At 33.7% G+C, this 17,291-nt stretch overlaps 2 protein-coding genes across 2 annotated transcripts in view; one reads left to right on the plus strand and one right to left on the minus strand.

Annotated features, from left to right (window-relative positions):
- LOC111675838 (neurogenic locus Notch protein) overlaps window positions 1-12,783 on the plus strand; it is a 68,001-nt gene extending 55,218 nt beyond the window's left edge. The window contains exons 6-10 of the mRNA XM_023436677.2: window positions 4,264-4,426; window positions 4,546-10,504; window positions 10,569-10,818; window positions 10,882-11,340; window positions 11,408-12,783. Coding sequence (XP_023292445.2) covers window positions 4,264-4,426; window positions 4,546-10,504; window positions 10,569-10,818; window positions 10,882-11,340; window positions 11,408-11,748 — 7,172 coding nt within the window. The 3' untranslated portion in view covers window positions 11,749-12,783. The remainder of the gene's footprint in view (window positions 1-4,263; window positions 4,427-4,545; window positions 10,505-10,568; window positions 10,819-10,881; window positions 11,341-11,407) is intronic.
- A 3,923-nt stretch (window positions 12,784-16,706) lies between these two features.
- On the minus strand, window positions 16,707-17,289 carry LOC111675837 (UPF0729 protein GD16342). The gene has a single exon (XM_023436676.2). It carries the CDS (start codon window positions 17,144-17,146, stop codon window positions 16,832-16,834), a length of 315 nt encoding a protein of 104 aa, XP_023292444.2. The 5' UTR covers window positions 17,147-17,289; the 3' UTR covers window positions 16,707-16,831.
- Between the last annotated feature and the right edge of the window lie 2 nt (window positions 17,290-17,291).

A 17,291-nucleotide genomic window follows, 5' to 3' on the forward strand; every position in this document is an offset into this window, starting at 1 on the left:
TACATACATACATACATACATACATACATACATACATACATACATACATACATACATACATACACATATATTTCTAGACAACCTTTTTAATTAGACTGTGCTATTTACATATAACTAGATTATTGATATTAAAATACAAAAACACGAGTGTATTTCAAATTACGATCTAACATCAAACAAGCTTTGACAACAAACAAAAACAACAATAAATAGAAAAAAATGAAACACGTCCAACTATATAGACATACTTACATACATCTACAAGTACGTGGTTAATTCAAATTTTTTAATTGTTCAAATCTAGTTGGCTCATGAATAATACCTTTTATTTTATACAATGAAAGTTGTATTTTTTATATAAATACCCAACTACTTTACATAGATATTTGTATAATGTCTTTTGTACGTAGAGGAATATTTTAATCATAATAAAGGTATTTTACACAAGTACACAGGTCTTTGGTTATGTCTGCAGGTAGATATTATAACATTCTGTTAAATATTGGCCAAGACTGACGGAGTTTAAAAAAAGTACTTAGTTGGTTACATTAAAATACTTGACGACATTTTTATCAGGTTAAGAACCCTACATATGAACATAGAAAAAGTACTGGGATTAGTATTTATAACAGAGATGGAAAGTTAGTTCTATATAATGTTAAGACATAATTTTCGAAATACCCTCTTTACCAACCCTGCACTTTTACGGACTTAAAGCAATATCAACAACAAAATCTCTGTAAATCAAACAACAAAAAATGACAACAGCTGGATTTTAGTATGACGAAGATGTTTTCTTAAGTGTAGAAAAAAAATAATTTTTAATCTAAATTATCCTTTAGCAAGAGAGAAAGAGAGGGCGTATTTAACACATATATTAGTTGTTGCTATAATTTATATTGTTGTTGCTGTAATTGAATGCCACAAAAACAACAACTGCCACATTTCTTTCAGTTTGTTAATAATTTTTGTTTTTTGGTGGTTGCTAGAATAATAATATCTTAACTACCAACTGATGATCATTAAAGAAATTGAAGAAGAAGAAAAACAAACACCTTAAGAAAAGTCAGAAAATACAAATTAAACAGAAAAAAAAACAAAATTTTGTTTGAGAAAAATTATTTATAAGAAGAATAAGAAAAACAAAAGAGAATTAAAGAAGAATAATAAAAGAAATTGAATAAGAAACATACAAAAAAGTAAGAAATCAATAAACAATAAAAAACTTAATTCAAAAATAAAACATTCTAGGTATAATGATTATATATCAGAGAAATAACCCAGCAAAAGCAACATGATAATCAACAAAAACTTAACGCTAGCTAAAATTTTATAAGCTTCTGAAAAAGATTTTAACTAAGATGTTAGATAGTATTATCAAAAAGTACATTTAAACATCATTTTTTAAAATAGTACCTTTTTTATCATTAAGCAGGAAAAATCTAAGAGTTTGTCAGCAAAATGTTCTGAAAATGAATAACAACATGCTTTTTCTGATAACATTGCAAAAAAAAAAATTGCAATTTCACACAATTGTAAGACATTTTCTGCTAAAGTTGTAAGATCTGACATTGGTGTATCACAGCTTTTAGCTTAGAAAACTAAAATGAATAATTTTCCCTAAAAATCATTAAGATATAGTTTTGTGGTAGTTATATGGATTTAATAGTGTGTTTATATTAAAGATTTCTTATTATTTTTATAAAGAACAAGCTGTGTATTTAAGTTGACAGACTGATTAGAAAAATTTAAATTTTTTAAAAAGAAAAATCAAAAATTGCAATTCAGTTTTGTTTAAACTTTATCGGGTTCTTTCGTAGACTTGTAATATAGGTAAATCGTTTTTTATTAAAAAAAATCGGAGTTAAGGTTTGTCTATGGGCCCACCAACATTAAAAAATATATTAATATAATAAATATTTGTTCATTTTATCTCTTCTACGATGTTTATTATCGTTAAATGCGAGTTCTATATAAATTTATCGAATAATAAGATTCTTCGGTAATTTTTAAGATCTAATATTTTCTTGTCTCAATTTCTAAATCTAAAGGACTTTTTCTTTAACAATTAGTCTATGATTTATTATCGTTAAATGCGAGTTCTATATAAAAAACGATGACCAATTATGGACTGATTGTCATGACTACAATATTCATGTTGAAATTACTTTAAATTTATAAAATAAGTATTTTTCGGATAAAATTGATCGAATAATAAGCTCCTTTGATCGTTTTTAGGATCTAACATTTTTTGTCCCAATTTCTAAATCTGAAGGACTCTCTCTTTAAAAAAAATTAGTCTAAGTTTGAGGACAAATCTTAAATAAAAAGATTAAAATTACAAAATCGCCACAATCTGGCAATATTTACAACTACATATCAGGTTTAATATAAAACCTAAAAAGTTTTTATGAAGTCACATTATAAACCCAACAAACACAAAGATTTGAAAACAAATTAAAGACAAATTAAAAACAAATCCTTGATCCAATTTCAAGAAAAATTTAATAATTTTGGAGATATAAGCTTTTCTTAAAATCTCGATTAGATATAGAAAACATATTTAAATTAACATATAAAACAAATGTATGCTGGGTTTACTTATGATTATGGTGGTAGTAGTTGTAGTGGTGAGTAGAAAAAAAAATTGTATATAAAAAGCATAAAGCAACAACATACTAAAACATACAAGATATGAACCGTGGGAAAGAAGATCTCAAGACGACGTTTTGTTTTTATTTTTTTTTATATATATGTGTATGTATGTACTATACACATAGATTTGTTGTTGTTTTTGTTGCTGTTTGTATGTATGTTTTATTTTGTATTTGTTTCGCTCAGCTAGTTAGTGAGTGAGTATAGTAAGTAGTAAATTTATGTTTGTAGACATGTGTACTTCGGTTAAATGCTTATACATACATATGTTAAGATCGGGGTTGGTAAATAATATGAAAGAAAATAAAATGTACCAATTATTAGTAAAAAGTTTACTTTTTAAAAGATTATAGGTAATAAGATCTTGGCCCCATAAAATTTTTGTATGTTTCCTAAGTCTTTCGTTTGCTTTTAAAAGGATCTAGCCGTAGTATGTATGTATAAGGAATTGATCTATTACAGACTGAAAGAACTATTAGGCTAACCGGAAATACTTTTAAATTAAGTCATGACAGCTGTGATGTTCCCTTTAATATGTTAAACTTAAGAATTTTTATATTTATTAAGTTAAAATTTTACCAAAAAAAGTACTTTTCTAATAGATTGGTATCTTGGCCAAATCAAAACTGTATAGTTTTGTCAAGATTGTCTTTTTTTAACATTCGTTAGATTTCAGTCGTTTCGTTTGTTCTTTTTAGTGTAAAGTTTGTTGGTATTCGGATTTATGTTCGTTTCCTATATTCGGTTTAAAAAATTTTCTTTTCGTTTTAAGCTTCGTGTTTTTGTTTGTTAATTTGTATAAGTGCTTGTATTCTATTCGGTATTTCCAAGTTTGTTTTTGTTTTCCTTTATGACCGCATTTATTTGTTGTTTTTGTAGATTTGATTTACATTGTTTTGTTTTCTTAATGTATGCTTTATTTTCTTCTCTTAATGTGTTGTTGATTACTCTTGTCATTTCTTGCTGAGAGCCATAACATATTTTATTGTATGTTTGTAGTAAAGTGACCAACTACAGTGGTTAAGAAAAGCTAAAATTATGGAAAATATGTATGTACCCATATTTAAAAACTTAATTAAAAAGTTTCCAAATATTGTAGAAAATTTTTATCAGTTGTAGAAATATATTAATTTCCCAGCAAACCTTTTTAATAGAATTTACATTTTTTTGTTTTATAATGAAATTTAATATTTTCTATTTGTTTGTTTTAGACTTTGTTTCTGTTTCTGGTTTTTTATAAACAATAGTTTTAGGCATTTTTTTCTTTTTGTTTTGTTTTATCTTTTACATACAAACATTACTTTTTAAGCCGGTTTTTATTTAAACATTTGTTGTATTTTGAGGTTAAGCTACCTGTTTTATAAACAAATATTATAATCGGTTTTAGAGAATTATAAAAGAGAGAAGAAAATACAGAACATTTTAAAAAATTTTAAGATTTTTTGATCTAAAATTTACAAAAATGTCGAAAATTTTGAATAACAAATTGTTATATAAAGATTAAAAGTTGACAATTTGAATGTCATTTTTGACATTTTGCCAATTTCTAGTTAATTATTATTTAAAATCTTTTTTAAACAACATACTTAATCTCTTCTCTATTTTTAGGTTATCAAGGTAAAAATTGTGAACAAAATATTGATGATTGTCCTGGTCATTTGTGTCAAAATGGAGGTACATGTATTGATGGCATTAATAGCTATCACTGTGCCTGTCCCCCAAATTATACTGGCGAGAATTGCGAAAAAGATGTCGATGAATGTGCCATAAGGTAAGTGAGATTCTAAAAAAATGATTTTATAATAAAGTAGATACATTATAAATTTTAGAATGTCTTTAGATAATAAAATCTATAGTCCAGACTTAAAATATATTTTTTATTTGTTACAGACCTTCTGTATGTCAAAATGGTGCTACTTGTACGAATTCACAGGGATCCTACTCCTGTATCTGTGTTAACGGATGGACTGGACCCGACTGTAGCGAAAACATTGATGATTGTGTAGCAGCTGCCTGTTTTTATGGAGCTACATGTATAGATGGTGTGGGATCATTCTATTGTCGTTGTACACCCGGAAAAACTGGTTTACTATGTCATTTAGATGATGCCTGTACTTCAAATCCCTGCCATGCCGATGCTATATGTGATACAAGTCCTATTAATGGTTCCTATACTTGTTCCTGTGCTACCGGTTATAAGGGTGTTGACTGCTCTGAAGATATAGACGAATGTGATCAGGGTTCTCCTTGTGAGCATAATGGTGTTTGTGTCAATACACCCGGCTCGTTTAGATGCAATTGTTCGCAGGGTTTTACAGGTCCACGCTGTGAAACGAATATCAATGAATGTGAATCGCATCCGTGTCAAAATGAAGGCAGCTGTTTGGATGATCCCGGCACCTTCCGTTGTGTCTGTATGCCCGGCTTTACTGGTACCCAATGTGAAATAGATATTAATGAATGCCAATCTAATCCCTGTTTGAATGGTGGTATTTGTAATGATATGATTAATGGTTTTAAATGTTCGTGTGCTCTGGGCTTTACGGGTTCGCGTTGTCAAATAAACATCGATGATTGCCAGTCTCAGCCCTGCCGTAATAATGGCATTTGCCGTGATTCCATAGCTGGTTATACTTGTCAATGTCCGCCCGGTTATACTGGTCTGTCGTGTGAAATAAATATCAATGATTGCGATTCAAATCCTTGTCACCGTGGTAAATGTATCGATGGAGATAACCGCTTTACTTGTGTCTGTGATCCTGGTTTCACGGGTTATTTGTGTCAAACCCAAATAAATGAATGCGAGTCTAATCCTTGTCAATATGGTGGTCATTGTGTGGATCGTGTTGGTTCCTATATGTGTCATTGCTTGGCCGGAACTTCTGGTAAGGATTGTGAGATTAATGTCAACGAATGTCACAGCAATCCTTGCAACAATGGAGCAACTTGTATTGATGGCATTAATAAATACACCTGTCAATGTGTTCCCGGTTTTACCGGTGTGCACTGTGAGATTAATATCAACGAATGTGCCTCCAATCCCTGTGCCAATAATGGTGTTTGTATGGATTTGGTTAATGGCTATAAATGTGAGTGCCCTAGAGGTTTCTATGATCCACGTTGTCTTAGTGATGTAGATGAATGTGCTTCGAATCCCTGTATAAATGGCGGCAGATGTGAGGATGGTATTAATGAATTTATTTGCCATTGTCCTCCCGGTTATGGTGGCAAACGTTGTGAAAATGATATTGATGAGTGCTCCTCAAATCCTTGCCAACATGGTGGTTTCTGTGTTGATGAACTGAATGCCTTCAAGTGTCAATGTATGCCGGGTTATACGGGCTTGAAATGTGAAACCAATATTGATGATTGCATTAATAATCCTTGCGCCAATGGTGGTACTTGCATTGATAAGGTCAATGGCTATAAATGTGTTTGTAAAGTTCCTTATACTGGACAGGACTGTGAATCAAAATTGGATCCTTGTGCTACAAATCGATGCCGTAATGATGCCAAATGTACACCATCACCAAACTTTTTGGATTTCTCCTGCACCTGTAAATTAGGCTATACTGGACGTTATTGTGATGAAGATATAGATGAATGTAAACTTTCTACACCGTGCCGCAATGGAGCCACTTGTCATAATGTTCCTGGTTCGTATAGATGTATATGTGCCAAGGGTTATGAGGGCCATGATTGTGCCATTAACACCGATGACTGCGCCATGTTCCCTTGCCAGAATGGCGGCACTTGTTTGGATGGTATAGGCGATTACACGTGCTTGTGTGTGGATGGTTTTGATGGTAAACACTGTGAAACTGATATCAATGAGTGTTTAAGTATGCCTTGCCAAAATGGAGCCACGTGTCGACAGTATGTTAACTCCTATACTTGCACTTGTCCCTTGGGTTTTTCGGGCATTAATTGTCAAACCAATGACGAGGATTGTACGGAAAGTTCCTGTATGAATGGCGGCACTTGTATTGACGGCATTAATAGCTATAACTGTTCCTGTTTACCTGGCTATACCGGCTCGAATTGCCAGTACAAGATTAATAAATGTGACTCCCAGCCTTGCCAAAATGGCGCTACTTGTCATGAGAATGGAGATGAATACACTTGTCATTGCTCGTATGGTTATACCGGCAAACAATGTACCGATTATGTTGACTGGTGCACAAAATCACCATGTGAGAATGGTGCCACATGTACCCAAGTTAAAAATCAATTTAGCTGTCGTTGTGCTCCTGGTTGGACTGGTAAACTATGTGATGTAGAAATGGTTTCTTGTAGTGATGCGGCCATACGTAAGGGAGTGTCTTTGGAACAGCTGTGTAACAATGGTACTTGTAAGGAACATGGTAATATCCATAGATGTTATTGTAAACAGGGCTATACGGGCAGTTATTGTCAGCAGGAAATCAATGAATGTGAATCTCAACCTTGTCTTAATAGTGGTACTTGTCGTGACTTAATCGGTTCTTATGCCTGTGTTTGTCGCAAAGGTTTCCAGGGGCAAAATTGTGAATTGAATATCGACGATTGCTCTCCCAATCCCTGTCAAAATGGGGGTACTTGCCATGATTTGGTGAATACCTTTAGCTGTTCATGTCCTCCCGGCACGGCTGGTTTAATCTGCGAAGTAAACGAAAACGATTGCAAGCGTGGCTCCTGCCACAACAATGGTACTTGTATAGATCGTGTAGGTGGCTTTGAATGTGCCTGTCCTCCCGGCTTTGTAGGCTCTCGCTGCGAGGGTGATATCAATGAATGTCTCTCGAATCCCTGTTCGAATGCAGGTACCTTAGATTGTGTACAATTGGTTAATAACTATCACTGCAATTGTAAGCCCGGCTATATGGGTAGACATTGTGAAAATAAGGTGGATTTCTGTGCCAACTCGCCCTGTCAAAATGGTGGTATTTGTTCGCCCAAGCAGGGTGGTCACCACTGTCTATGCACCGAAGGATTTTATGGTAAAAATTGCGAATTTTCGGGTCATGATTGCGATTCAAATCCTTGCCAAGCTGGTGCTTGTATAATAGATGATGGTGGTGGTTACCGATGTGAATGTCCGCGTGGTACAGAAGGTCGCCATTGTGAACGTGATACCATGGATGAATGTACTCCAAATCCCTGCCTACAAGGCGCTGCTTGTGACAATCTTCTGGGCGACTTTGTTTGTCTTTGTCCCCGCAAATGGTCGGGTAAACGTTGTGAAAGTTACGATCCCAATTACCCCGGCTGGGAAAATGACCCTTCAAGAGGAGCTTCCGAAAAATATGCCAAGGATTTGGAATACCAAAGAGCCATGTGTGTTAAAAGGGGATGTGAGCAAAAGAAGGGCAATCATGTCTGTGATCCAGAGTGCAACACCTATGCCTGTAACTTTGATGGTAATGACTGTTCGCTGGGCATTAATCCTTGGGTGAATTGTACTGCTCCCATACAATGTTGGCGTGTTTTTATGGATGGCAAATGTAATGAGGATTGCAACAATGCCGCTTGTCTGTTCGATGGCAGAGATTGTGAAAAGAAACTGCAACCATGTAATCCCGTCTATGATGCCTATTGTCAAAAGCACTACGCCAATGGTTTCTGTGATTATGGCTGCAACAATGCCGAGTGCAACTGGGATGGTTTGGATTGCGAGAATTCAGCCGAAGCTCCTAATCTGGCAGATGGGGCCATTTCCGTTATAGTGCTAATGGATTTGAAACAATTCCGCGAACAGCAAGTAGTGTTCCTAAGAGAAATGGGTCATCATTTGAGGACTACAGTTCGCATTAAAAAAGATTCCATGGGTAATGATATGATTTTCTCTTGGAAGGGCACACAACCTATCAATGACATACAAAATACCGAATTTGGTCGCAAAAATAAAATCTTATTCTCGGAGCGTATAGGCCAAACGGGTATACAAGTTTATCTGGAAATAGATAATCGCAAATGTACTGAATGTTTCTATAGCGCTTCGGAGGCGGCAGAGTTTTTGGCAGCCACTGCTTCAAAGTATACATTGTCAGCGAAATTCCCCATATACAGTGTAAGAGGTGTCACAAATCCCGGGGAGGATGTTATGGATTCACCCACAAATGTTAAATATGTCACCTTAGGTATTATACTCGTAGTGTTGGCTTTCGCCCTATTTGGAGTGTTGGTAACGACACAACGTAAGAGAGCTGCTGGCATAACATGGTTCCCCGAAGGCTTCCGCACTCCAACCATCAATCCTCAACGTAGACGTCGTGATCCTACCGGACAAGAAATGAGAAATCTCAACAAAAACCCCTCAATGGCATGTATGAGTAATGATGTTAATATGAATTCCGGACACATGGGACATGCCCCGCAATGGTCAGATGATGAGTCAGATGTACCGCAACCCAAACGTTTACGCAATGATCATGGTGGTTATGCCAGTGATCATACAATGGTCACCGATTACGAAGAAGCTGACAATCGAGTATGGTCTCAGGCCCACTTGGATGTGGCCGATGTAAGATCCTCAATTATGACTCCACCGGCTCATCAAGATGGCAAACATGAGGTCGATGTTAGAGGCCCTTGTGGCATGACTCCTCTAATGGTAGCTGCAGTACGTGGTGGTGGAATAGACACTGGTGAGGATATTGAACAATCCGAAGATGCTACTGCACAGGTTATTTCTGATCTCCTGGCTCAAGGAGCCGAACTTAATGCCACAATGGATAAGACAGGAGAAACTTCATTGCATTTAGCGGCACGTTATGCCAGAGCTGATGCGGCCAAACGTTTGCTAGATGCTGGTGCCGATGCTAATTGCCAAGATAATACCGGTCGTACTCCTTTGCATGCAGCAGTAGCTGCCGATGCCATGGGTGTTTTCCAGATACTTTTGCGTAACCGAGCCACTAACTTAAATGCACGCATGCATGATGGTACCACTCCCTTGATCTTAGCTGCTAGATTGGCAATTGAAGGCATGGTAGAGGACTTGATCACAGCTGATGCCGATATAAATGCTGCTGATAACTCGGGCAAAACGGCTCTTCACTGGGCTGCTGCTGTCAACAATACCGAGGCTGTTAACATATTGCTGATGCACCATGCTAATCGTGATGCCCAAGATGACAAAGACGAAACACCACTCTTTCTGGCAGCCCGCGAAGGTTCTTACGAAGCTTGCAAGGCCTTATTGGATAACTTTGCTAATCGCGAAATCACTGATCACATGGATCGTTTGCCCCGTGATGTGGCCTCAGAACGCCTGCACCATGATATTGTACGCCTGCTCGATGAACATGTACCACGATCACCTCAAATGATAGCTATTGCACCACAAACTATGATTGCTTCACCACCACCGGGAAGTCAACCTCAAATGATAACACAACCCACGGTAATAGCATCTGGCAAACAACCCTCTAAAGCAGCACAAGCTAAGGCAGCAAAAAAAGCCAAACTCTTGGAAGGAAGTCCAGATGGTCTACTCGACAACGGCGGCAGTTTGAGACGTAAGCCGAGTTCAAAAAAGGGTTTAGGACAGGCTTCAAAAAAGGGAAGCAGCAACAACAACAGCAACAGCCTTACGGCATCACAGCTGCTGAATGGCTTGGCTGGTGGCCAGACGGTGGTGCAAAACCCCGGCTCGGTGGAGAATCAACAGCAGCAATTGCTGGATGCAGCACTCAATTCAGTGGACTCACCACCACCCACGGCCCTAACAAGTCAACCGAGTCCCTACGATACAACATCGATGTACTCGAACGCCATGACGGGCGGTGGTCAGGGAAACCAACATCACAACGATCTGCTGGGGAACAACAATGTAAAGCACCCGCCGAGCTATGAGGATTGCGTTAAGGTAAGTTTTAAGAATGTTGAGGTAATATTATGGTTATATTAAATGCATGTATTACTCTTTGCAGAACGCTCAGTCCATGCAGTCGCTGGTGCCGCAACAAAGCCACGATATGATAAAAATGGAAAATTATGGTTATTCCATGGGTTCGCCCTTTCATCAGGAACTGATGAATGGCAATCAGAATGGTAACAATGGTTTAAACGGCAACAATATGATGGGTGGCCATGAGCAAGGTCTCAGTCCACCCTATTCCAATCAATCGCCACCACATTCCGTACAATCGAATATGGCATTATCACCTCATGCTTATTTGGGTAAGTTTTGAATAAGAAAGAATTTTAGGAATAGTTTAACAATTTCATTCAATATGCATATAGGTTCTCCCTCTCCTGCCAAGTCACGGCCCAGTTTGCCCACATCACCTACACATATGCAGGCCATGAGACATGCCACGCATCAAAAGCAATTCTGTGGCAATAACTTGAATACATTGTTGGGTGGAAGCGGTGCTTCTGCGCTACAATCACAAAACTCACCCAACAGCATGAATTTCCAAACTCCTAGCAGTCAAAATTCACCAGTTAGTTTGGGCATTATTTCGCCCACTGGTAGTGATATGGGCATTATGATGGCCGCCAATCAACAGCAGCAGCAACAGCAACAGTTGCAACAGCAGCAACAACAACAACAGCAGCAGCAACAAAACAAGAATAGTGCAATAATGCAATCAATGCAGCAACAACAACAACAGCAAATGGGTGGTAATAATAATGGAGGTCCGGGAATGGATTTCAGTTCAGCAGGCTTGGACTTGAATAGTTTTTGTGGATCACCGGGTAAGTTTTAACAACTAAAAATTTCTTTAACATAATAATTTATTATTTTATTTTCCTTGCCTTACAGACTCATTTCACTCGGGTCAAATGAATCCCCCCTCCATACAAAGTTCAATGTCAGCCTCATCGCCCTCGACCGCCAACATGTTATCACCATCATCACAACACAATCAGGCCTTTTATCAGTACCTGACACCACCCAGCCAACACTCGGGCAGCCACACACCACAACACATGGTCCAAACTCTAGACAGTTATCCCACACCATCACCCGAATCGCCCGGCCACTGGTCAAGTTCATCGCCCCGATCCGACTGGTCAGAAGGTGTACAATCGCCGGCTGCCAATAATCTCTATATTTCAGGTGGTCATCAGGCCAACAAGGGTTCAGAGGCGATTTACATTTGACAATGAATGAAAAAAGAGAGTTAAAACGAAAAGCTCTCTGTGTAGTTAAGAGAATTATGAAGCATCATGTTTTATTGATGCTTTAAAAATGCTAAATGCAAAGAGACTTATATAAATATACATAATAATATATTATTAATATTTAGGTGAATATTTAACGAAAACAACAACAAAAGCCCAACAAATAAAACGAAATTTTAAACTGTGCTTAGTTTGTAAGTGAAACAAAACAAAACAAAAAAAAAAGAGAACACTTGTGTCTGTTTTAAAAACAGACTCAAGGGCTGCTAAGTTAAAAAAAGCCATATTTTTAAGCTTAACACATAAATGCATACGAAACAATCAAATAAGATTGTATTAGATGAAAAATAAAGGAAGTAAGATCATTAACAAAAATACGATTTGTATAAAAGTATAAATTATAAAATCAGCTTAAAGAAATGAAACTCATTTTGAGAATCTCCAAACACCCCCCCAAAAAGAAAAAAAAAAGAAACAGAACAGAATATGAAATATGAAAATCTCTTATTTAAAAATATAACAAGAATTCTTTTTAATTTAAATAGTAGATTTTTAGTATTTAAAGCATTTTTTTCTCATTTATGTAATGTATAAACTTTAAATTAGGCTCTTAAGGGAAGGCAAAATAAGGACATATTAGGAAATTTAAGCAATTTTATTTGACATTAATTGTAAAGCATTAGGGATGACAAGCAAAATTCAAACTTAACTGACTTATTCACAAACATTTATAGAAGGTTTATAGAACAAATTCTGTATGAAAATTTTATTTATAAACCTTTGATAAAACTTTATGAATAAGACCCTAAATGTTTAGCAATAGCTTTAAAAGCGTAATGTTTTCTTTGGGCCAATCACTCTTAGCTTTTTACTCATGATCTCGAGTAATTTCGCTTTAATATTAACTGTTCTTTTTATGCCGATCACTGTTAGAGAGATTGACAAAGCTTTTTTGCTGTATTTTTGTAACAAATTTGTGATGCCTTGCTAATATTTCGCTTTAATCTTTTTGGAGGAAATATAGAAAAATAAAATAAATCTGTAATAATGAACTAAGGGTGGGTTTTAGTGATAAAGATTGTCTTCATTCTTTGATTAAACCTGGTTTAATATATGTTTTGAGTTTTTCAGTAATTAGTAAAGTTTCTTATTATCTAAGTTTAATTGAGTGTAAGTTGTAAGTGAAAACACACAATCAACAAAAACAATAAAATAATGAATTCGTAAGAAGAAAAACTTTATATTTTAAGTAAATAGTAATTTGTATATTTTTTCTAAAATTTTGCATTTTTCAAAAGTGATATGTGCAAAAAAACAGCTGTTCATTGTTTATGTTTTTGACGGAAAAGTTGGCAATACTAATAAAGTTATCTTATCCTAGAACCATAACTGAAAAACACAATCATGGGTAAAAGCTCTCCTAAATTTGTTCCGAGTTTAATTTATCGACAAGTTAAGCCTAGTTTAAGAAACCCGTCTGAAAAACACAATCATGGGTTAAAGTCCGCCTAAATTTGTTCCGAGTTTAATTTAAGCCTAGTTTAACTGAAAAGTAAGAAACCTGCCCTTAAAGGCCTATTATGTTCTTAATTTTAACTTCCCCTCTTGTCCTTAGTTGTGTTTATACATTGCTCTCAACTTCTCAGAAATTCCTCAAGCAAAAACAAAAATTGTATATTCGTTTTATTATTTTAATTAAACTTTCAATTAAGCTTTAAACTATAAAAATTATTAAAATATATTTCTAACAAACTGTAGAAGACAAATTCTTAATTTTAAAACTTTTCTTTAGTTTTGTAATGCCAGTACTTTTTAATTAATTTTTTTTTCATAAAAATTAAATAAAAATGACTTTTATTTGTAATTTTGTTTTAGTGAAAAGTTTAATTATAGAAAAAATAAAAACACTTACAATTTAGTTTAATATATTATGTTAAATTTAAAGTTAACTGTTTTTTTTTATTATTTTATTAATTTTTTAGTTATTAATAATTCTGAACTAATGCTTCCAATTTTTAAAGATTTTTTTTTTGTTAAATTACTTAAATTTAAACTTGAGGTCTTTATTAAAATGCCAGTAAATAACAAGAAATAAACAATCCTAATTATTTTTTTTTTTATTTAGCATATAATTTATTTTTTTAAATAAATAATTATAATTGTAAAACGAAGAAAAAGAAGCATTTTATTATTTCATTAATTATGTTTTTTTTTAAAGAATAATATTTTCATATGTAAAAAGTATCTCAAAAAATCAATCCATTAGTTTTAACTTAAAATAAATTTTTATTAATTATAAGTTACTTTAAAAAAATAAAATACTAAAAGCCTTTTAACAAAAAAAAAAAAAAAAACAAACAAAAAAATTTTAATTGTATTTTTTTTATGTGTGTATTGTACATTGTAAAATTTTTATCCTAATTCCCGGTTTTATATAGTTTTATGAAATATTTTATATATTAAGCTTTATAAAAAAAACAATCTCTTTTTTTTTAAACATAATTTACATTTTTAGTTTTACTTAACAATTAAGTGCTAAAATTCTTATTATTATTAAAGCAGTAATTTAATATATTTTTTTTAATTAAGTTAAAAAATTATTTTTTTTAAAATTACATTTTATCATAATATATACATAACTTTTATTTATGCTGTATTCAATAATAGTTTTCTTATTTTTTTTTTAAATTACATAAAATAATTATTTCCTTACACAGCCGTTAAATTCAATTTTAGTTTGTATGTATTTTAATTCAACTTGTTCTCTCGTTAAAATGTAAAATTTTCTTTTATACAATATATCATTTTTGTTCTTTCTTTCCTTAAATATCCTCTAAATTGAACAACTCTCTGTCTATATATATACATATTTTTTTGCGCTTTATTATGCTTATTTTTATATTATAAATAATAATTTTTTTTATACATACAACAAAACAATATTTTTTGTACAGTATATGAAATGAAAACGATATATACTGTAAAAATAAAAATACAATATTATAATTGTTAAAAAAAAAAATAAAATTGTGGTTTTTTATTTATAAAATTTGTACGTATTCTGGCGGGCTTCAGATGAAGTGTGTAATATCAGACTGATTTTTTTTGTTACAGTTTTTTACTAGGAAATAAATTAAAATATCCCCTTTTTATTGTTGAGTACTCAGGGCGGGTTTTTGAGATAAAGATAATCTACATTCTTTCTTTAAACCTAGTTTAATACATGTTTTGTGTTTTTCAGTAAACAGTAACGTTACTTAGGGCGGGCTTCTTACTCATCAGTTAAACTAGGCTTAACTTGCTGTTAGATTAAACTCGGAACAAATTATTGTTTTATTGTTTTTGTTAATTGTGTTTTCTCACTTATAACTTGAGTGTTATTGGCCAATTACACTCAGTTAAACTAAGATAATAAGGGCGAGTTTTTCTGATAAAGATAATCTTCATTCTTTGGTTAAACCTGGTTTAATATATATTTCGAGTTTTTCAGTTATCAGTAAAGTTATATATTATCTTAGTTTAACTGAGTGTAATTGGCCAATTAAACTTAAGTTATAGGTGAGAAAACACAATTAGTAAAAAACAATAAAACAATGATTTCGAAAGAACAAAAACTTAATATTTTAAGTAAATTGCAATTTTCTGATTTGTTTTGTTTTATTTATTATTGTTTTAAATACTTATTTAACATTTTTCCAAAATTTTCCATTTTACAAAACTATTGTTTGCAAAAAACAGCTGTTCATTGTTTATGTTTTTGAGTGAAGAGTTGGCAATACTAACAAAGTTAACTGAACTTAAATCCAAAACTGAAAAACACAATTATCGGTTAAAGTCCACCTAAATTTGTTTCGAGTTTAATCTAACAGAAACCAATGGAGGTGGTTTAAATTTGAACAACAAATGCAAAAGTGTAAACAGCTGATGCAAAAAAAAATAATAGTGACGTTTTTTGTTGTTTTGTATAGGGGATTAACATCGGAATCAATTTGTTTTAAGATTAACTAATCTTTCCTATTGGTCATAGGAGTATTTTTCTATAAATCTACTCACTACTCCCAGATTTAAACTAGCCAGTTCACGAAATTAAGGATATTCTTTTTAACTGCATGTAGAATGCTAATTTGCAAGCTACCGGAGCAACAACAACAAAACCCACAAGCAGCCGGTCCAAGCTGGTTGCTTGTAAAACCCAGCGCTCCCATAAAACCTTCAGTTGTGGGTAAGGTTCCAAGCGGTGATGTACTTCTGTCCGTACAACGGCGACAGTATCAAAAGCCAGATACTTCCCTGCCATCTAGAGAAAAGAAAGATGCAAAAGATGAATTGTCTACCCTGATGTCGGGTTCCTCATTCGTACCTCTTCCTACGCTGGAAAATGTCGGGCTCTTCCAGTGTACCATTAGCAGATTTCTAACGGCACAAAACACTTCCTCGTAGGTCTTTTGCACATCGACGTCATGGTGCAAAGTCCAACAAAAAATTATGACAAGACGAAAAGACTCGATCTTCCAACCAACTCTTCAACGGCAAAGATTAGAGGAAGAATGCCATTCTTAGTCATACAGCCGGCAACTAAACTTCCAAAAAAAGCGCAAACTGTCCTCGGTAATAGATAACCGAAACATACACTCCCCCAAATGACGAAGAAATAAACCTATGCTACTTTCGGACCTGTCCTGAGCTCTTTTTCATAGAAAAATAAAAACATTGTGAATGTTTTACTGTTTGAGATAGCGCTCAGTGATATGAAATTATATCCTCGGTTTCATTCAGTTATGTATACCTATATAAAGATATTCAACTTTCTGGTCATTGCCTCTTGATTTTATGCGAAAATTTAGCACACTTTGGAATCACTTCCAATCTTATCTATCGATATTTCTCCATAAATAAGCTTACAAGCAATAAATTATTAAAACCCATGTATACACTAATATTTATTTACTTTTTATTTAATCTTGTCTATTAAAACTATATAGTCCAAAATTTACAAAACAATTATTTATGTTAAAAAAACTAAAACTTAAAATACTTTTTGTCCTTTCCTTTTTAAACTAATTTAATTATCTTTTTTACTCTCCACTTCCGTAGCTGCTGCTATAGTTTCTGCCTTTGTTGTCAAGGTCGCCGCTTCACTTTCGTTCTTATCTTCCGTGTTGTTCTCTGACTCATTATCTTTTAGCTTCTTTTTAGCACCTGGATAAGGACAAACACCACCTTTACACTCGAATGGAAATTCGGGGGCTTCTTTAATAACATTACCCTGGGCATCTTTTTTGGCCCAAGGATTCCAATAACGCAGCATTATGGGTTGAATAAATTTGTGCCAAATGTACAGTAGTACGGGAATAATAAAACAAGGAACACAAACCATTGTGGTGATACTGGAATGTAAGAATTTCAGTTAAAAAGTAATTTTATATTAATTTTATGCAAATGTTAACTAAATGATTAGTTATTTGAAATTTTGTTAAATTTTCTAGCTAGAATAGTAAAAAAGTTCTGAAAGAATGACGTTT

This window comes from Lucilia cuprina, chromosome 3 (genome assembly GCF_022045245.1).
Source record: "Lucilia cuprina isolate Lc7/37 chromosome 3, ASM2204524v1, whole genome shotgun sequence".
Classification (NCBI taxonomy): domain Eukaryota; kingdom Metazoa; phylum Arthropoda; class Insecta; order Diptera; family Calliphoridae; genus Lucilia; species Lucilia cuprina.

What these genes read in the sequence shown, in the direction of transcription:
- LOC111675837 (XM_023436676.2), bottom strand. Translation starts at nt 17,146, where the DNA reads ATGGTTTGTGTTCCTTGTTTTATTATTCCCGTACTACTGTACATTTGG.